This window comes from Rhinolophus hipposideros (assembly GCF_964194185.1).
Source record: "Rhinolophus hipposideros genome assembly, chromosome: 17".
Classification (NCBI taxonomy): domain Eukaryota; kingdom Metazoa; phylum Chordata; class Mammalia; order Chiroptera; family Rhinolophidae; genus Rhinolophus; species Rhinolophus hipposideros.
In genome coordinates, this window is record NC_138063.1 from 14,470,525 (window position 1) to 14,493,566 (window position 23,042).

Here is a 23,042-nt window from a genome sequence, read left to right on the forward strand (position 1 = left end):
AGAAATACGAGCTTATTTTGGACTTGGTATTTAGGTATCTATGGGACATTAAGGCAGGAGGACATATTAATCTGATAGCAGAAAGGCCTCAGTTACAGATACAGATTTAATAGTCATTAACATGTAAGTGGTAGTTAAAACCAAAAACAAAAGGGAAAGTCAGTGAGTCACCCAGAAGGAAAAATATGAGAAAAAAATGAATGACTGAAAGTCATTATTTGGTCTGTACTTTAATATTCTGGTCACAAACTCTCAAATACCATATTTAGAAATACTCTACTTAAAATTCTGTAAATATACAACTAAAACTGAGTGTTAAACACTAAAAAAAAAAAAAAGAAATATTTTAATTTACATTTTCATCCTCCCGATTAAAAGAAAGTACAGAAAAATATAAATGATTTGGAGTGACATATTTCACTCAGAAAACTATGAAATCCACACTTTTATTTTTCTTAAGATCTGTTTTCATGAAAACCTAATGGGAAATAAATCCCAGTGTTACTAATTTATAATTATCCCAAAACCTTAATATAGTAAATTTATATTTTGTAGTAGCTAATATTCTGAAGTCAAAAGCAAAGGTAGTGATCACAATTTACAACAAATGATTTAAAATTCACACAGATCTCGTACTACCTTTTAGACTGTTAATCATAAATTAAAGAATGAGAAAGAAAAGACGTGCAATGAAAATGTCTTATTCTAGTTTACTAATTATAAGGCTTCTGTCTCTATGCTTAGAAAGTACTTTATTTCTGAATATATAATGCCATAAATTTTGTTCTTTACAACTTATCTGTACTTGAACAGGTCGAATTTCCTAGTTTTCAGCCAAAACAAACATATAAACATTTTATGAAGTTTTAGTGAATGGTAAAATGCACAAATCAATATTTAGTCGCCGACCAGATGTCCTTTTCAGCTCTATCTTAATATACTAAAGATGTTGACTTTAGTATATGAATATGCTAAAGTGTCAGTTTTATATTGATGACTTCAAAAAGATACACAGAACAGTAAATATTTCATTTATATATGCGTGAATAAAATAACTGTTTAGTAATGAACACTACTTATATGTACAGTCTTATATCACAGTAGTCCTAAATAATGGCCTAAAATTTAAAGAACAAATATGTAATGATTTTTTTCTCTAAAGATCATCTCTTGGTCTACCTTTGAATAATAAATTTGCATTTTAAATAAGAGAGGCTATCCGGCAAATATCAGGCTTATGCCTAATGTTATAAGCAATGAAGGTAGACTGACATCATCTCACATTTAAAAAAAAAACGGAAATCTGCTGAAGTTCAATGAGCTTGAGAATTGTGAGGCAAGGTGGGGTGGTGCTTAAGCCCCCACATAAGCAGGACTCATTCTACGTCCCAGATCTCTCACTCGTTAAGAGCGTGACCTTATAAAAGTGACCTCTCTGAGCTTGTTTCCTCATCTATAGCTCGAAAAATACTGGTATCCACTTCAAAGAAATGATGTTTAAGAGTCAAATGTAAAGTGCGGGGATACTGTAAGCTGTCAATAGACGTTACTTTCAATTTCTCTTACTCTTCTCTATATTTTCCTTTTCTCTATAGCACTTCTCATCTTTTTTTTAACAATTACATTTAAGTTTTACAAAAAAATACAACAAACCAAACCAGATTCATATATCATCATTGCTTTTGTTGTAAGCAGTTGAATCTGTCAACTGTGTTACTGATGTACTACCAAGCTGTCTTTTCTTGACAATGTCAGTGACTCTTGACCCTTTATCACTGTTATGTGGTCAGTTTGTGTCCTTGCAGTATTGAACAAAAGGCAGGATACTGCAGTATGAACCTCAGAAGAATACAGTGACTTTCTGAAACAGATCCATGCAGGTCTGTGAATGAAACCCTTCAAAAATTCTTTTTAACTTGCAATGATGAAAGATTGTTTTCAAATGCAACACTTAGGGGATGTATAGCTTCATCCCCACTCAGAATGTCATCCTTTACCATGATGAAAACTACATAAAGATAGCTAACAAAGTCACCTAAAAGGTCTACCTTAAAAAAATGGATTATGAGTTATCTAAAATTTTTTCTGTATATGTCAGTTTCAGTGGGATTTATTCTACTAATATAATTATAACCTCTTAATATTGTAATGAAAATAAGAATACATTATTTACAAATATTGATTATATATTATGTCTATGTAAACATGTAAATTATAACACTACAAATAAAAGCATACATACGAAAGCAAATACACAGATTTATAGTAATATTCTCGTGACTCTGAAATTATGAATAATCTAGAAATAATCTTGATGCCATTCAATTAACTTTAAAGAACATCTACTATGTTGTAAAACAGACTGTAAATATAGAGTATTGCAAAACCTGAAGCAATGCCATTGAAAAAGTAAGTACATTCCCATGCATACTGAACAATAAAAAAGAAAAACATGGAGTAAGTTTTAATATTTTTCTACATTAAAAAGAATATTAACATGTAAAAATAGCTAATATAGCTTTGATAGGTAATTTAAAACATGTGGTTAAAGGAAAGAATTTGATGAACCTTAAGATGGAATGCTAAGTAAAACCGAGTATGTGTGTTGACTAAGGCACACTGCAGCATTACTTTGTAGAGCCGATCGATAGATATTAGCTTTAAAAAAAAGAGATATAGAAAGAAGCTGAAGCATATTTTCAAAATGACAGCAAGAAGGTTTAAACTGTCTCAATCAAGACTCAATTTTTTCTTCCCAGTTTTTCCAGCTGTTCTCTTCCAGTTAAGACTTTTCATTTCAAAGAAATTTAATTAGTTCCAATTGATCATAGCCAACACACATGGTTCCTTACTTTTATGGAACAAACACTAACAAAGACTGTTAGGCTCAGGTTCAAGTGTCGTAAGACAAACTCCATACCTCATTCATTTCTCACCCAAAAGAAAAATTCCAAAAATGACTATTCTGCCTAGAGCAAAAGCACTGAGTTATACTTCATATTTTAACTGGTATCTTGGTCAGCTAATTCTACTGAAGAATTAAGTTCCAGATTACTACAAATATAAAATTAATATAACTATGCATATAAAAATTCACTCAAACTACAAATATCTCTGTCATGATATAATTTCTATTTATTTTATAGGCAATATTATTAGAGAAATTCCTTTTAAATAACCAGGGGAAAAAAAGCAACAGATTTTTCAAAGTGAATGGTTAACCTGACCTGTTTTCCCTTTTGTATTTGGTTATCCCAAAATAAGATTATTGTGCTTTAAACTGGTTTCTCTCAATGCATCTACCATATTTTTCATAATGCAATTTATATAGGATTCTAGTCAATAAAGAGAAATATGGTTTTCTTCTAAACCTTCACAAAAATCTATAGCACGTCTTAATCAAGTCACACAATCTAAAGGTAACCTGAATGATCTACAGACCGCAGCATGCTACTTGCTTTGACAACATGTTAAAGAAGCCTCTTTTAGTTATTTAAATTCTTTGGAGATTGACCATTCTTGCCTCTAGTACCCATGGCATGAAATGAACAGATCAACTGATAAAAGCCATTCGTCACGTATGTTTAACTGAACTTACAGATTAAAATACAGTTTGCAGAACATTAATTGACTCTCCAAAACTAGATTTTCATTTTTAAGCTTAATATTTTAACAATCAAATAAAAACACCATCATGTAGTATAGTGCTGTCTCATGGCTCTGCTAGTGCATAAGGCAGTGCTTCAATGTACTGATTTGAGAATGCTTACTTGAATGCTCAAAAATTTAGCTTTTGTTCCAAATGCAAACTGAGTCAGTCTACCATTGCAGAGGTAACGTTTTTTTTTCCTATGAATTACACCACCACTTTTTATAGATAGAAGGCCTTTAAAATTTACAGGAAAATAATATATAACAAAACATCTATAAGAAGGCCTTTAAAATTTTACAGGTAGTTAAAATACAAATATCTATAATAGCATAAAACAAAGCAATGAAAATAGAATAAAAAAAAAACTAGTTTTAAAAATCTGCAAATAATTTCCTTTAGTAGCTACTGAAACAAATTCCCTAATTGTGAAACGTGGAAAGTTTCTGAAATAATTTATATTCAAGGTGGATGATTTTTTTAAATCAATGAAGTGATACATTAAAAAGAATTTAAAAGTAAGAAGTAATAGTAACCACCATCATCTCATTTTTACTAAAAACCAGATGCTTCCCACTTAGTCAACTACTGATTGGCAGCAGTTGCACAGCTATGGGTTTTTCTTTTAATACAGGGTTTGTATATTTTCCAGGGAGATCATTAGGCTCCCTCGACTTCTTCCCAGTGAATATATTTTAAAGGCATTGAGGTGGTAACAGTAAATAACACACAGAGCTGTGAAAGAAAAAGAAAAAAAATAACAACAACAAAAAATCCTTCCATTTGTTTTTTTCTCCCTTTAATTTTAGTGGAAAATTGTAGTGATGTTTTCTGGGCCTACTTCTTTTCAAATTATTGGTTACTATTAAGTTAATATTTGTTGCTTCATGATAATTACAGATATATATCATCAGATTTTATATTTTAATCATCTGCACCAAAAACAAAAGGTTATCATTTTTAATACCAATAAAAATGCCTATACACTAGGTTGTTTTTATGCTCTGTGCATTGAGAGAAATTGAGCTGAATGTACTTGTAGATCCAGTAATTGGAATTGCATTAAGGCTATAAAATGATGGGCTGAACATATGTGCTGTATGGCTTTCCTAAATTTTACTTTATGCCTGGCTATGTGATAACACAGATAAGAATGTTCACTAGCCGAGCAATGTAAATAACTTTTAAAAGCAGCATTTATTTGTATAGTATAGGCACAAAGTGTATCTGAACCTTTCCTTATGTAGTCTATATTGCATATATTGCTATTCCAACTTCAGAATTTTCATTTACCCTATAATTGCAAAACCTCTTGTAATATAATAGGCGTATTCCTCTACGTTTTCTGAGGCTTTCATGATGATCCTAACCTCTGAATTAGAAGGTCCCCAGAAAATCAAATGCACAGCTAGCAGGTTCATTGTTACAGCAACAATAAGCAAACCTGGACCAAATAAACATTTCTGCTTCTTTCCACTTCAAGATGAAAAAGGATGCTAAAGAGTCCTATAAAACTAAACACTCTATCAATACAAGTTTCCATCCTTTCCACCAATATATTTAGTCCCACTATGAAGGACCTAAAACCATTTTCCAATATTGGACAAGGCGCATGCAGGTTATGTGCAGGATGTGGTGCCCTTACCAGTTGTGATGTCATCATCTACAAGGTCATGTTCTTCCTCTTGGACTTTGGCTTCTGGCCCGGAAGTGGTGTCAGGAGCAGCGGTGATTGTGTGCATGGCTTCTGCTGAGACCCCAGCTAAAACAAAGGGGAACCACAAGTTTAGTTTTTAAGAAATAAAAGAAACATAGATCTAAACTCTTAAAGCTTTTTTAACTTGCTTATTGGATGCAAATACAATACATTGTTTAAAAATACAATATAATCACCAAACTTAAGAAGGCACCAAGTAATGAACCAAATGTTCATGTGTATTCTATTTATGTGTGTGTGTGTATATATACATATTTACACTGTGTGTGTATATATATATATATATTTACCTCCATGTTAAAATATAACATATGTATATATATATATACACACACACACATACACATAAAGAAATATATATATATATATATGAATATATATATATATATATATACATACATACACACACACATATACACACATACACACACAGGTAGAAACAATATTGACTTTTTTTCATAAGATCTGGGAAAAAAAGAAAAATGGTGCTGATGTAAATAACATTTTCACTTAATTTCTTTCAACGTTTTTACTACGGTTACTTTAGCTGATTTAGATATAATTATGCTAAAAGAAAAAACCTAGAAAGTGAAGACTATTTTATAAGTTTATTTAATATTAGTTTGCTTATAATTAGGGGGCTGGGAAGAAGGATGATGACAAAAGAGGGATTTGAACCCTGGGTCAAGGTAAGAGACCTGAAATGCATCACATAAAGAGTATAACAGATCCATCTGAAGGAATTAGATATTAGCTCAGATAATTATCACACTGAAAGAACCTAACTGAAACAGACAGGGGAACTAGATCAGGGCTCCCAAAGCTTCCACTCTGTAAAACTGAGAATTTGATAGTTCATACAAATGTCTTTTCCTTACTTATCTTCCCATCCTTGATGATATATTTTGTTGCCACTTTACATTTACCACTTTATTTCTAATTAGGCAATGAAGAGTAGGGTGTCTCGATATTTTTCATATGGTTATCAACAGGTATTGTTCAATCATGGAGTATAAAAATTTCACCATTGGAAATAGCTTTTGGAATTGAATCTTCTAATCAAATCTTAAGTACTTTAATAACTTCATACATAGCATCCATCAAAATATTCTAAAAACCAAAAGCTACAAATATTCAAGAACTTCTTTTCTTCCAAGGTGTATTAACTTAAACATTTCTATGTGAAATTCAACCTTGTTGCCTCTGGTTTATGAAAGGCACCAAGAGAGGAAGAATCTTAGTCATAAAACAGCATGAATGATCCAGAACGAGACCTACCAGTAGGCAGTTCCTAACAATTTAAATGTGGGGAAGAGAACACACCACATTAGTACCACCATTTTGTTCAGAATTGCTCCAACATAAAAAATGAAAAGTGCTGGATCAATGGTGCCTGATGAATGTACAATGACAAAGTCATCCCTTTGCTGTTATCATTTTGTTGCTGGGTTTTCAGATAAAATATTAAAATAAAGGAGGGGATTACTAGAAAAAATGGTATTAAGTATATTACTTAAAAATGTCTATCAATAAAATAATCACAAAGAGGTGAAGGTAAATGCCACATTCCTAAACATTTATTGCTTAAATACAAAATTAAATATCATTATTCTGTATTATTAAATCAAAATATAAATCTCTGAAAGCTCTTAGTCTCATTCCTTACTTAACTCTTGATAATTCTGAAAATGATCAGAGAAACAGAAAAAGATATTAAGGAAAAGTTTAGTAGCATTTTCCTTTCCTGTAAAATTAAAAGGTTCCATGAAAATAAAGCTGGTATTTATGTAGTAACAAGTTTACAAATCTACTTAAATTGATCTCATTTAATCAGAGAGGTTAAGTAATTGCTCAACTTAACACAGCTACAAAATTCAGGAACCATTATTGACATGTAGGTCTTTTGCTATCACACCCCAATATCCTTTTACCGCCAAGTCTTTCAAGGGGTGGAGTTCCAGGGTAGGAAGTATGACAGAAAACCACTACACAACCATGAGGAATTATGGGTACTGATTATGATACTGAGTATTAAATACTATCAAGCCCTCCATGGAGTTCTGGGATTATACCAGGTAACTGTTCAACTGAGAGCATTCAATATTTTGGGACAAAGCTTAAGGAACAAACATGTATACGTCAAAGTAGCCAAGGTAGAAAGACTAAGTAGCTATGCTGAAACTGATTCTTTGATCGATGCTTTCCAAAACAAAGTAAGGAGTATAAAATCCTTTATCTCTTGGTAGAAAAAAAGAAAATACAAGAATAAAAGAAAACTACAAATCAATATCTCTATAAACATAGTCTCAAAAATCTTTAACAAAATATAAGCAAACAGAATTCAGTAACATATAAAAAGAATTATACACTATAACCAAGTGGGGTTTATTCCAAGGATGCAAGTCTGGTTCTATAGTCAAAAATCTCTCAACATAATCTAAAATATTAACAACCTAAAAAAGAAAAAGAATCCTACAATCATATCAATCATTTGACAAAATTTGGCATCAATTCAAGATAAAAAAAAACTCTCAGATGTAATTCTAAAAAAAAAAAAACATACAGGATTTGTATGCTGAAATCTACAAAACACTGATGAAAGGGGGGGTGGGAGATGAGGGTAAGAGGGATCAAATATATGGTGATGGAAGGAGAACTGATTCTGGGTGGTGAACACATAATGGGATTTATAGATGATGTAATACAGAATTGTACACCTGAAATCTATGTAATTTTACTAACAGTTGTCACCCCAATAAATAAAAATAATAATAATAAAAAAATTCTTCCAAAAAAAAAAACAAACAAACACTAATGAAAGAAATCAAAGAAGATCTAAATAAATGAAACCGAAACATATCATGTTGTTCATGGGTTAGAAGATTCAACACAGTAAAGATATAAATTCTCCATAAATTGATGTACAGGTTTAACATAATTCCTATCAAAATTCCAGCACAATGTTTGTAGCTACAGACAAAATTATTCTAAAATTATATGTAAAGACAAAGGAATTAGAATAGCGAAAAGAATTTTGGAGGAAAAAAAGAATAAGGTAGGAAAAATCAGTGCCCCATTTCAAAACTTATCATATAAAGTTATTAAAATGGTGGCTCTAGGTTAATAGAATAGAGGACCCATAAAAAGATTCACACAAATACGTCCAATAGACATCTGACAGGTGCAAAAGCAATTCAATGGAGGAAAGGCAGTCTCTCAATAAATCACCTGCTACCACTGGACATCCACAGACAAAAATACGAACCCTGACCTAAGGCTCACACCTTATACAAAAATTAACTCAGAATGAATGATGGACGTACATGTAGAACAAAGAAATATAAAACTTTTACCAAAAAAAGGGAGAAAATCTTTGAGGTCTAAAGCTAGACTTGACACCAAAAACACAACCCGTAAAAGGAGAAAAAGATGGTATAGTGGACTTCATCAAAATTAAAAACTTTTGCTCTACAAAAGACCCTAGTAAGAGGATGAAAAGAAAAGCTACACGCTGGGAGAAGGTTTCCAAATCACATAACCAACAAGGGGTTAGTACCTAGACTATCTAAGGTACTCTCAAAACTCAACATCAACAGTCTGGCAGTTCTTCTGAAGAATTATCATTATGACCCAGCAATTCCACTCCCAGGGAATGAAAACCTACGTCCACACAAAGACTTGAACAGGAGTGTTCACTGCAGCATTATTCATAAAAGCCAAAGAGTTTAAACAATCTGAATGTCCGTCAACTGATAAACATAAAATATATTGCAATTTATTAATAGATTATTGTGAAATATCATACAACGGAATAGTAGTCAGCAATAAAAGGAAATATACCAAGTAAAAGAAGCCAGTCATAAAACACCCCACGTTATTACGATTGCATTTATATGAAATGTCCACAACAGGCAAATCTACAAGACACAGGTACAGCTGTGGTTGCTTAGGGATGGGAGGGCTGGGGGAAAGGGGAGTGACACCATGGGAACAGTGTTTCCTTTTGGGGTGATGAAAATGTTCTGAAATTGATTGTGGTGATGGCTGCACAACTCTGAATATGCTAAAACCATTGAACTGTGACACTTTTAAGGGCAAATGTAATGGCACGTGTGTTATATCTCAATAAAGCTGTTTAATAAAAATGATTGCTTTTCGAACCTTCCAGATCAATCAAGGAATCCACACTACTTCTATCTATATACCCTCTTGATACCTTTCCTGCCATGTAGCTAAAGAAAACCAGGGGAAGAAAGGACCATATGGAACATGCATGCACACAGTAAGAAAAGTCACCGTGTATATTTCTTGTGTCAGGAAGGAGCAACGTTTAGTTTTTATTTTTTTTTTTAATTCAACTATATTCTTGATTTTGACTATATTTGTAAATCACTCTGTTAGTCCTCAGTCAAAATTCCTGGGTTATTTTGTTACCAATCAATAAAAAAAGATTAATTTCGGTTACTTCAAAATGATAATATTTTATTTTTTAAAGATCAGCAAAACATCCTAACTTCAGTCAAATTGGGCCTTAAGACAGTAATAGAATATCTCTGATTCCTAACCTTTGTTGGAGGATGTAAAGGTAAGAAATACTGAGAATGAAAGACCAAATTACTACCATCAAAACTCAAATCCAAATGGTACAGGTTGTTTAAAATGAATTTTAACAGTTTGTTTTAAGGAAATGACAGAAAATTTTCCTTTTGAACTTTTGGATCATAAAGTTATGGTAAAAGATGAGCAAAAATCATTATTTAATCCTAAACATAGAAACTACTGCAAAAGAAGGAACAATAACATTTTTTAAAATTGCCAGCCATAACTTAGGTGTCTCTAACGGCCGCAGTATTTAATTATATTTCTATCTTATGATAATAGGCAAACATTACAGCAGACATTCTGTAAAAGGCAACACTATAGGATGGAAATCAAATCAGTGGTTGCCAGAGGCTAAGGGTACGGCAAAAGTGTTGACTACAAAGTGTTTGGAGCAAATATTTCAGAATAATGAAAATAACCCGTATCCTGATTGTGGGAATGGGAACATGACCACCCACATTTCTTTAAAACTCATAGAACTATACACTAAAAAGAGCCAATTTTGCCAAGTGAATTATATCTTAATAAAACTGCCTTAAAAAAAAAGATACAGTCAAAGATTCTACGTATCACTGTCACTAAAGAGAATTGAGAATTTTGAGGTTTATGCCAGAATACACTGCTATTTTCAATGAAACACAAAGACTAGGAAAAAATTGTTTTACTTTCTTCCTGGTATAAAAGAACAAAACTTTTTGAAACATAAAAATCACTTCATCACTATCCACTGTCAATAAAATGATGAAATATTCCTGAGAAATATGAAGAACAGGCTACATAGAAAATACATGGAACCTTCAGTTTTTTACATATTAATAATCAAGATTATAAAAATCAACCCGTTATATGGTGGTACTTTGCTTTTCTCTTATGTACTTGATGTAAGTGAACTTATTTGTCAAACTGTGCCATAAAATCTAAGACTTATTTACTTTCTGAGTATCCCCATAAAAGGCAGTAACGAACATTTCACAAAAGTTCAATAAATACATCTTGAATAGAACTAAATACCTTCAATCTCATGACACAAATTATGTTATTAAATACACAATAAAATAATAAGTTTGTTCTGGGAAAAGACATACAATAAAAAGGTACAATAAAGAGATGATAGAGAGATAAAGACAGTAAAGAGATACAATAAAAAACATACACAAAAAATTAATGGAAAGAGGTGAAAAACCAGTTAGTCCCCAAATACAGATTTCATAAAATAAAGAAATGAAACACACCAGACAATAGGTGTCTATAAATGGGTTCTATGCTGTGACTCAGGAGAAAAATAAGGAAAAAGTGGAGTGGAGCAGAAATTGGGTAGGAGTTAAGTGTGGACACGGCAGAGAAAGGGAGTGTGGGGGGTGGTGTTATGGCTAGAAGCAGAAGGAAGAGAAGGCATGGAAGGATGGAAGGCTGTCAGGAGAGCTTCACACCATTTAGATTTCGAAATACTTAGATCACTAGTCACTGTGAGAGATATTACATACATACATGTGTATATACATACATACACACACCTTTTCCATTTGTATGCAATATTTTTAATCACTTTAGAAAAACATTTTAAAAATCTAAATATGGAAATACAGTTTTCCAAATCAATGTAACAAGGCTGCACTTGCCTATCCTCACCAGTAAAATCAGGTACACTATTCTAAAATTTATCTTTCAAAAGTTTGTAAATTTCTTTTACAACCATTTTCTCCTGCTGGCTAGTAACATCTGAGTAATGATAAATAATATGAACTCAGAAGACTTCAGTGTCATGAGATTAACTTAATAATCAAAGATTAAATGCTAAATTTTAATAGAGTAACATTTAAAATATAGCACTTTAACCAATATTGGAATATAAAATCATGTGAGTTCATTATAATTTTATTATTTCACTGAAGATTAGATGGAAGCAGTAAACAATACTGTTAGGACTCAGAAAGAAAAATATATACCAGAGTATTTATAAATATTAACAAAAATTATATTTCTCATTCTCATAGTAATAAAGATTTCCACTGAGATTGAAAATGGAGCTAAAAGAATAGTAGGTATCTTTATTTCATCAGTTTCTCACAACTGTGGTCCAATTAAAATAAACCAGAGGCAATAATTTGATATGAACATCCACTTTGAATGAAGTGAAATGTCACAGTGAGGAAGGGAGTATGTGCGTATCTAGAGTTTGTTTTCAGGCAGAAGGCTTGAGTTTATTGGAAGCAGATCTCTGCAGTGACTGACCACATTCCCCGCAATCCAATGACAGACAGACGGCCTGCCTCGCATTAATTCACTTCACACCACTTGTATCGATCCACAGCCAGTTCCCTAGTCTCTCCGCACACATTGCCTGTCTGGCTGCCTACATTCACATCAGCACAGACACACAAAGGCCAGAGAAAGATAACCTTTTGCTTTCCATTAAAGACACAGTATCCACTTTTCCTTCTGCAATAGGATAAAAAATATAAAATATAACAGTACAGATGTCTCAGAGAAACGTCTTCCTGTACCGAAGGCTGAGGGCATTTATCCCTTATCCCAAATAGAGATAATTGTAATTTAAAACCAAGTTATTTTATTAAAGGCCACACACCAATTACAGAAATGAAAAATACAGTTAAAAATAAGCAAACCGTCTTCCAGCCTGAATAAGAATATAATTTGGTAATGCATTTCAATAGTTATTTTTTAAAGAAATGAAATACATTTTTCCTAAATAGCATTTTGATTTTTTTTTAGAAAACTGCTGTCACATTAAATGTAATTATAAACAATTCTGAAAACAACAAAAGAAACATTTATTGAAAACTGCACAAGGAATAGAAAAGACAGGAAGTGTACTCTATCAACAGAATATTAATGTAGAAGTATAGAGCTTTATCATTCCTCTTTCCCAACAAGAACCTGAAAAGGGTCCATGGTAAAAAAAAAAAATCACATGTAATATTTTTAATTCATTGCATGCACTTTTTCAAAGATTTCTTTTTGATTTGCAGGCTATGAGCTGACTCAAGACCAATTTTGGTTTCAGAAGACACAATAAAACAGAGATTTACTGTTCAACCTACAACGTGTTGAGAAACAAAGGCAAATCTGTCTTAACGCACAACTCTACTAAAGCATGAACTTAAAATCATAACCTCCGGCTGATTTAGAAACCCAAATTAAAAGCAGAACTCTATATCTCAGAACTGAGCAAAGTATATTCTCCTGGATAAGAAAGTACCTTTGAAACCCTTTATGGATTTTCATTTTTTTGCTAGTATTACCAAGGCAGACGTTATACCACCAAGTGGTAACAAAGCAGTGTGCTAAATAAATAAATAAATAAATACAGTATACGAAGCATGTAGTTCTTTATAAGTAACTTTAGAAATCAAAAGGGAAACTGATGAAGGCTGCTAAAGCTAAGGATAGCCTCAAAATAAGGAGGTCAAGATTTGGGCTGGGCCTGAAAGATGAGCGAGATCTGACTAAGAGAGAGTCTGGCACTGCCAGTATGAATGAAGCAAAGCTGTAAGAATGATGAAGATAGGTAACCATACAAAGTCCCCTCATTACCTTAAACACTCATGGAGAAGCCCGCTACCATGTACCCAGCCCATACCAGGTACTGGGGACACCAAGGTGAGAAAGGCATAGATTGCCTTAGCTCCCAAGAAGCTCACATGGGAGATGAGGCCATGGGGACGCATTAACGAAATTTAAGCATGACAAATAATGTGATTTGTGTTTTAGAAAGATCTCTCTGTGAAGAATGATTTGGAAGGACTGAAAAACCGAGGTAGCAAAAGGCCAATGATTTTCAAACTACATATACTACTTGGAGCCTTAGGAGTTCCCCAGACGTGCCGGCAGAAGAAGGGAGACCTCCCAGATCCCATCTTTGCCTTTTCATATGTGGGTGTGTGTGCAGGCACATGCGTGCACACACGTGTGCGCGCACACATACACACATACTGTAGAGAAGTTTTCATTTGAAGAAAGGATACCACTTTTTAAAAACTGTGTGAAAACCACTTGATTTAAAACCATCTTGATTAAAAAAAAATAAAGACAGTATAAATGGGGAGAAAATCAAGACACATAAAGCATATAGAAAGAGAGCTCTGAACACGGAGAAGGATAAGAAGGGAAGATTCATTTCATCAACTTTTTTTTCAATAATGGTTATGCTTGGCAAAGGCGATAAAAATGAAGGGGAAAAATAAAGGACTATGAACTATAGAAACTGATAGCCATGTGGAAAACAGATTTATAAGTGCATAAGTGAAAATATACTGTCCATTTGAAGAAAAATCAATTGACTCTGCTTGGGATGGGGTAAGAGAACACATATCAAAAACAACCTCATGTGGAGGAAACAGTTGAGCTGGGTCTTCAAGTACATACGAAAATTCACCATGGGATGACACTAAGTGAAGAAAATTCCAGGAAGACAGGACAATATATTAAAAGACCCTGATGTATGTACAGAGCTGGGTAGCAGAAGCATAAGAAGTATGAGGAGAGGTGAAAGTGAGGTTAAAGGGATATTTAAGGTCAGAGCCCTAAAAGCAATGAGAAACAGGGTGCTAACAGAAAAAATGAAGCAGAAAAGGAATCTGTTTTTCCTCTTTAAGGCTCCAGCATGGTAGATGGAGAGCAAGTCAACAGGTGGTAAATAAAACCACAAGACTGCTAGAGTTGGTGGCTATGTAATAACAGTAAACAAGAACTTGAATAACTTGAGGTTTTAGGATAAGTAAGAAGAACCCCATAACTTCTCTTTCTCGTCATCAGAATAGTCCAGGAAGTTAGCTTGTGCAGAGTCAGAAGCAGCTGTGTGAAGACAATTATGAAAGCACAGAATTTAAGCTGTATGTGTAGACAGTCCCAGAGAGGCAAGCAATAAAAAGCAGTAACTTCTGGCAACCCAGCCAAACTGACCTGCATCCTTGTCTACAACCCACTGAATACAAGATAAAAGACAGTGATACATTATCTCTTAAATGCAGTGATGATATAGGGGTATAGTTCAGCACAGCAGCTGGGATGCAGTAAGTTCTCAATAAACAACTATTCATATCATTACTGTTGCTTTTGTTATTACTAATTTTGGCTCATTAATTTATTTTTCTCTAGAAGTACTTTACTTTCCTCAGACTTCAATATTCAACTGTTATCCTGTTTGACAAACCTATTTGTCTTTCTTAAAACTGTTACTAAGCATCGTTTCCCTCCTTTTAGAGCTCCATTTCCAGACTTCTATAACATCTGTTTATACATAAGCCAAAAACACTTAGAGCAAATATTTACATTTCAAAGAATCAATATATTGTACAATGACTTCTATTACTGCCAATTATGTTATTTTCAAATATCTACACACACACACACACACACACACACACACACACAAGTAGGAAAGCTTTTGACCTCGTGATCTCTTTACACGGACTGCATAATTGATTTGAAAATTAAGACACAGGACATCTTGTTTTAATATCATCCTAGTAGATGACACATTTAATTGGCAGCTCTAAGATCACATTATAATGCCTTTCTAACAATTAATGGTATTCTAACAAATAATGGTATTCTAAAAATTTCTTCACAGTAATAGATAAACATTGTGATGTGCTTTGACTTCATTACTTGAGAATATTATGTTCTTCTATAGAAAATAAAAACATTTGGATGGATGACACCAATAAAAAGTGTGAAGTATGAACAGTAAATAAACAAGTAGCTTCTGAGACTATAGTCAAAACTCTTAAGATGTGTTAAGTATAGATAGTAAGTTAATGACCTAAAAGTCACATTATATGTGAAAAAGGATGAAACAAGCAACAATGTTACTTATAGATAAAATAAATAGAAAGACCAATTCAGATAAATGTAAAGCTGTAACACTTCTAGAAGAAACATAGGAGAAAATCTGCATAACCCTGGGTTTGCCAATGAGTTTTTAGATACACAAAAAACATGAGTCATGAAAGAAAAACTGATACACTGGATTTTATCAAAATTTAAAATATTTGTTCTATAAATGACACTGCCAAGAGAATGAAAGACAAGCCACAGATTGAAAGAAAATATTGGAACATTATGTATCTGTTAAAGAACTTGTACCCAGTATATGTAAAATAACTCATAAGACTCAACAATAAAAAAACCAAGCAACCCAGTGGAAAAACAAACAAACAAACAAACAAACAAAGCTAGGCAACTGATACACTGGATTTTATCAAATCCAGACAAATCCAGCAATGAATGAAACAGACATTCATTGCTAGTAGGAAGTTATAATGTTAGTTCCTTTGGAAAACAGTTTGGCAGGGTTTTGTTTTGCTTTTTTAATAATTACACTCATGCTTACTCTGTGACCTAGCAATTCCAATCCTAGGTATTTGTCCAAGTTAATTAAAATCTCATGTTCATGCAAAATCCTAAACAAGAATAGTTATTGTAGTTTATTCATAACCACCAAAATCAGGAAACAATCCATATGTCCTTGAACAGTTGAATAGATAAACAAATTTTGGTACAGCCATATCATGGAACACTATTGAACAATAAAAATGAACTCCTAATTCATACAATATGGATGAATCTTAAATATACTTTAAGTGAAAGAAACCAAACCTAAAAGGTTGTATGATTTCATTATATAGAATTCTGGAAAAGGCAAAACTATTGCAGATGGAAAAAGGATCAGTGATTGCCAAGGATTTGGTGAGGTAGGGTGGGAATGATTACAAAGAGGCAACAAAAGGACATTTCCAAGGTGTTGGAAATGTTCTATATGGTACTGTGATGGTGGATACCTGATTATTCATTTGTCAAAACCCAAAGACTAAATCGTACTGCATGCCAATTTAAAAAACTGAATTAGCCAGAATGCCAGGGAACTGAGGATGAACTGTAGACTGTGACCAAATGAATATATTAAAAACGTATAGCATAACCTCACTGAAGGGTATAAAGAAAAAAGTAGCTGACCTAAGGAACTGGAAAACAGCTAAACTACTGCTTACTGTAATGCTAAAGACAAAAAGAACTGTATATGAATACGGTCCTCTAGTTGGTAAACTGATTTTTTTCACAGAGATACAGGTTAGCAATTCTAAATTACTTTTTATGTCTACTAGGGTTGAAAAACACAAGTACATCTATTATAGCTGAGAGTCAGGTTTCTCACATAGAGAAAGAAAATACAAAGAAGCAAAAGGGGAAGACCAGACTGAAATCCTGTGGTGGTGGATTAAAATGGGAGACAGTATGAATTCTTACCTATTTTAACATATATGGAGAGATAGGCAGACATAGAAATAGATATTTGGGTATACCTTGGTTATGCACATATATTATTTTGCAGTTCTGTCCAGTGAGAGGGCCTGGAAGCAATGAAATACCAGTAAAACAAGCACATCTAGCACCCAGGTCTTAGTTTCTAGTACTTCTCTTCCATTAGAAGGAACCAGAGCACCTTGGGAAAATGGCTGATTCTAGGACTGGGGCAAGGAAAATACAAGATGATAAGGAAGTGCTTTAAAAAAAAAAAAAAGATGGGCTCACATCAAAATGACACGGGAGCCAATTTAATAGATTTCCCTATGTCCAATGCTAAAATAACCTGAGTCACAAATTGGCATTACAACATGTCTATCCCTCAGTGGACTGCTTGCTAAGGGCTTAGGGCTGGGTCACTTCGGGACCAACGTTAGGGTCCTCGACCTTGGCCCAAGATCCCCATGCAGGACTTACTGTACGTATTTATTTTTATGCAGATTGGATGGCTTCATTATCATAATGAACTACAAATTATGTCTCAAATATAAATAAATACTCATGCATGGGATATACAGAAAAGAAGTAAAATGGTACACCTTAAAGTACACTAAGCAAGCAGGTGCATGAAATATATTTACTTCAGCTTGGAAACATGACAAAATGGCATCAAACTGCTGAAGACAGAAGCATTCATACACTGTAATGAGAATAATGCATCTATAGAAGCATATCATTCTTCCACATTACACTGATTAAATCTCACAATTCATTTTAAAGACTATTCATATCTAACTAGTGATTTACAGGAGGATGGAAAGTTGAATTAACTAAGGGAGCACCAATCATTGCCTCTGGCAGAGCTTTTCAAGAATTAACTTGCAATCAAAGTTCTAAAAAAAAAAAAGAAAAATGAGTGAATTCTAAGAGAGAGGGAATACTATAATGTGCAAAGAATATAAGCTTCCATTTTTTAACCCAATCCCACACATAAAAACACAACTTCAAATGTTTTTAAATTGGGCAGCGACTCTTAGATTAGAATTCAAATATATCCCCCCTAGACTGGTGGCAGGGAGGACTGCGGGGTGAGGAAGTACAGAATCACTAAAAATATACTATCATTAAAGAAACTTGAGATTGACAAAAGTAGATCAACTTTCTCTTTCAGAGAATGCCCATAACAAAGAACGACTTGTGTGCTTTAAAGAGGTTCGGCGAATGGCTCCGATCCACTTGATGTCATGAGAATGCAGGATACCTGATATTGCCACCACGCCACCCCCACCAGTAACTTTCCTCGGAGTGCATAGCAGCACATCTTAAAAATATGTTTAATTTTTTCAACATAAATAGGTATATATCCACCTTTTATCAGACTGGTTTACACATTCTTTTCAAATACTCTTTACTTGGGATGATGACGATGGTGCAAATAACAGAGGCCAACATATTAAAATATGTAATGCTTGGAATATACCAAACACTGTCCTAAGAAGTGCTTTACATATTCATATTAGTAACACTTCACTAAATGGTGTATGAAACATATGTACAACTATGTTCTATCTTAATGTTTCCAGCTCTTTTATGACCACAGCACAGAAAATAATTTTTAAGTATTTCACTATTTAATGAAAATAGTGCCATGCTGTTCCATTTACCCTCATTTACTTACATTGCAAAAATAGAAATTTTAAATTTATGTAAATTATAATGGACTTACAGAGTTCAAACTGTTTCCACCTTTAAACAGAGTTATATTAGGATTGCCCTCTGAATACATCTCTTTTACATGAAGCCGCTGATTATTTTCCATGTTTCCATGCCATTGGCCTTGTGCTGCTGACACTCCCCCAGTTCTGTACAGTCTCCAGACTATAGCTCTTACCACACTGTTTTATTGCTCATTTGATGACCTGCCTTCCTAATAGAAAATAAGCTCCTTGAAGACAGGGACCAGGACCATCTCGTGCGTCATTACAGTCCCCAGTGCCTCCAGCTTAATAATAGCTGCTGAATGAGGGAGAGAAAGGAGAGAGGAGAGACTGAAAATATGATACACAGATTGACGAGCACGTTTACTTTGTTTTTAGTATATGTGCTGCCGAAGCGAGCACAACTTTGTTTTTAATCTTTTGTTTATGAAAGCAATTCTACAAACACATATGTAGAGCATTCATAAACAGTGTTAGCACGTGCCGCTTGTACATCTATTTTACATATTCTTATTACAAATGAAAAAGTCTACCATACAAGTTATACAGTGCATATCTTAAGACAACGTTTTCCTAAAATAACAGGTACTACTCAATGCAAAGATAATCAATTAGGTAACTTAACTGTATATAAATACCACTGAAAAACACTATCTATGCAACTGCTGTATTATCCTCAGTCACATAAGCATGTGCACACTATCTCCTAGAAATGTAATTGGAGAGAAGGCAAGAAATTTACCATTTTTAATGACTCTAGCCCAGGGCTTCTTAGCCTCATCACTATGATACTTTGCAGCGAACAATTCTTGGGCGACGGTAGGGGGATGGTTCTGTTTAGCAGCATCTCTGGCCTAAAGCCACCAGATGCCAGTATCACACCCTCCCCCAGTTGTGACAAAGATGTCTCCAGGTTGTTGCCAAATACTGGGGTGGAGAGTGTGCAAAAATCACTGTGTTAAGAAGGACTGCTCTAGACTAATGATTCTCAAAGCTCCAAGTCAAAAGCTCCAAGTTAAAACCTCCAAGTCAGGTGAAGTGGGATATATTTTATCCAAAAGGATCGTATGAATATCAACTTACCCTTCCCCTACCCTATCGCCACTATTGATAGAAACATGATGTTCCCACATGTCCCACCAAGGCTGACTGAGGTCCTTTCTCCAGATAGCGCTTTTCTAATTACGATTACATTTTCTATTATAACACTAAAATAAAATCATTATATCCTTTACAAATAAAATACTTTTAACCAAGGAAATATTATCACCTTTGGTCCATTAAGAAATCATCAATCACATAATAGATTATAAAAATATTTCCAAAATTACTGTATATTTCCCTCAGTCATATGTATAATAAAAGTGATGACAGTGCCAAAATGTGGTAGAAAAAATAGAAAAAGGAAAATTTATAAATACAGTAGGTTTGAAGAAGCTATAAATGTCCAAGTGGAGATGGAGACCATTGAATCAAACGGGGTTTCGTTTTTTAAAAAATATCCAGCCCTTACAACAAAGTCATGCTCCATGTATTTGCACAACACAGTTTGGTCAAATGACTTAACATTGCTTCATGTTTTAGCTGGTATATTTTAAGACAGATTGATAAAAGTTTATTCTGATGAATTCCCAAGATGGGATTGTTTCTTTGGGAATGGGGAAGTCTAAATGAAAAGATATGAACTCTGAGAATGATCACCAATCTGGTAAAGAAATTTGAATATATTAATAAATTTAGTCTTCAAAGAAGAATCAATTGCTTCTTCCCCTTTTCCTATGTATACTATTTACATCTGTCTTATGGCAATTATATATTTTAAACTGTGTGGAACTAATTAATCACCTATCAGCGAATGAATCCTTAAATTTTCCATTTATTGCCAATAAACTATTAGAGGGAGTTATTTTTCTTCTGTATATAGGATTCCACTACTAAGATTCAAGCAAAGGGAAGTGTCTTCAATCCTTAGGACTGCAGTTAGTTTCATTTCTTTCCTCTTTCTATAATTAAAAAAACTACACACACAAAATATTTCAAACTACTTTAAGAACTACAGAAGAAAATTTGGAGATGATCTTGATTTTTTTTTAACCTTTTCTTTTCATTTCGTTCCATTCCATGCATTTCCCTCCAGATCACTCATTAGCACATTTAAATCTAATAAAATTAAAGAAAATGTAGATATACCACCACAGTGCATGGATTACCACAGTACAAACTTCCTAATTTATTCCACAAACAAATCACAAGGAAAAGGAAAAGAAGAGGGGTGAGGAAGCTGGAGACAAGTAGATAGATGATGGATTGACTGATTGATTGACTGATTGATAGGAATTCTATACATTAAAAGAAACGTAAGAGACATATAAACCAACTGCAATATATTGATGTTTATTTGAATCCTAAATTGAATAGGCAACTTGTAAAAAAAAAATATATGAGACTACCAGAGAAATATGAAGAGTCATTAAATAATATTAATTGGGATCTTTTGGCATTCTAATGGTATTATAGTTTTTATTTTAAGAAAAGAGTCCTTATCTTTTAAAATACAAACTGAGATGTTTATGGAAAAAGTGATACTGTATCTGAGAATTGCTTCAAAGTAATGTCAGGAAAGGGTTTGGAGCGATACACATAAAAGACTGCCCACGAGTTAGCAACTGTTGAAGCTAGGCAATAGGTACATGGAGAGTCATTACATTACTTTTATATACGTTCAACATATTCCAAAATAAAAAGTTTTAAAAGCCAAATAGCAAAACACATATCTCTTTTATCCCAAATTAGTCTATAAAGTTATACTTGACATTCAAACAGATCATTTCACAAAACATCCTGACATCTCTATGCAGTGATCCCAAGAAGAAGAAGGAAAAAAAAGATTTACTGATTAGTAGTAAAGGTTAATATAATTCCTTTGAAATAATGCCCATTTGATGTGGTGTTTTCCCAAACCCTTACCCCTCTAACAATCATTACCAAAACTGTTTGGCACGTAATTAGTAGAAAGAGGTAAGCCTCCTTTTTGTAAGAAGCATTTCAAGATGGTCTGGCCAAAAGCAAACAGAGTAAATCATCTGTGTTATCCTGCTCATGCACTTGAATGGTCAACTTCAAGAATGAATCAATCATCCCACGCACACTGCAAGGCCACATGGAGCCCATGATAAAAAGGGGAATGTGCAGAATTACATGTGAATTCTTCAACCCAAAACAAATCCCTTGTCAAATGACTCTTTAAATATTTAGTGCAAAAAAAAGTCAAAATTCAAATAACATGCTTCTTAAGAAGATATACAAATCAATTTACTGATTCCATATAGACCATACCACAGAAACATTACCGCACTCACTTTGGGGGGGGGGGAGATATCTAAATCAATGGACTGAACATCACCTGATGATGATGATTTATTAAGTCACATGGGCAAAAAGTGATTATTATAGAGGTTTCTCAAGTGGATCATGACTATTAAAAGATGACTGAATATATATGAATCTATACTCACATTATACAATTATAGTTATATAAGAACAAATAAGTTCTATAAAACCAGACTGCTGGCCCATCCATATCTGAAAGGTTAGCACATTTTAAATCAAAATAATGAAGTATGTATCAAACATTATGTAGTATGTTCAAAATTGTCTCTGTGCTTCCAGGAGAGAACTATTGCAAACAATATTTGACAGCACACAGTGTGGCAGCACTCAGCTAGGTACAAGCTACTATGAAGCTCCATTAAGAATAGTCATTAGCTGAGTAGCCGCAAGAATATATTCTGTAGGCTGCCATACAGAACCATTAGGGTTATTTGGTTTTCCCCTCTAAGGCAAGGGTCAGACTTCAAAACAAATACTATCAAAGTCAGAGGAACTAAACTAGAAGTGAATCTCCTAGTTCTGGGTGGTGGGTCGAGGACTGGACATTTGTAGTAAGACCTGCTAGCCACCCTCAGCAGAGAGTCAAGAAAAAGCCTTCTTAACTTCATGTCTGAGTTAGAACAGTATCTCAAAATATGAATTTACGTCTTTGTATCCTCAAGCGATGCCAGAAATTGTTTAATGTTTAATAATTAGAGGG

At 33.5% G+C, this 23,042-nt stretch overlaps 1 protein-coding gene across 3 annotated transcripts in view; it reads right to left on the reverse strand.

The window, feature by feature from the left end:
- The window catches only part of WDR7 (WD repeat domain 7), a 301,626-nt gene that overhangs the window by 171,928 nt on the left and 106,656 nt on the right, over positions 1–23,042 (reverse strand). For all 3 annotated transcript variants that reach the window (XM_081078981.1, XM_081078980.1, XM_081078982.1), the window contains one exon: positions 5,295–5,411. In XM_081078981.1, the coding sequence (XP_080935107.1) occupies positions 5,295–5,411 (117 nt within the window). The remainder of the gene's footprint in view (positions 1–5,294; positions 5,412–23,042) is intronic.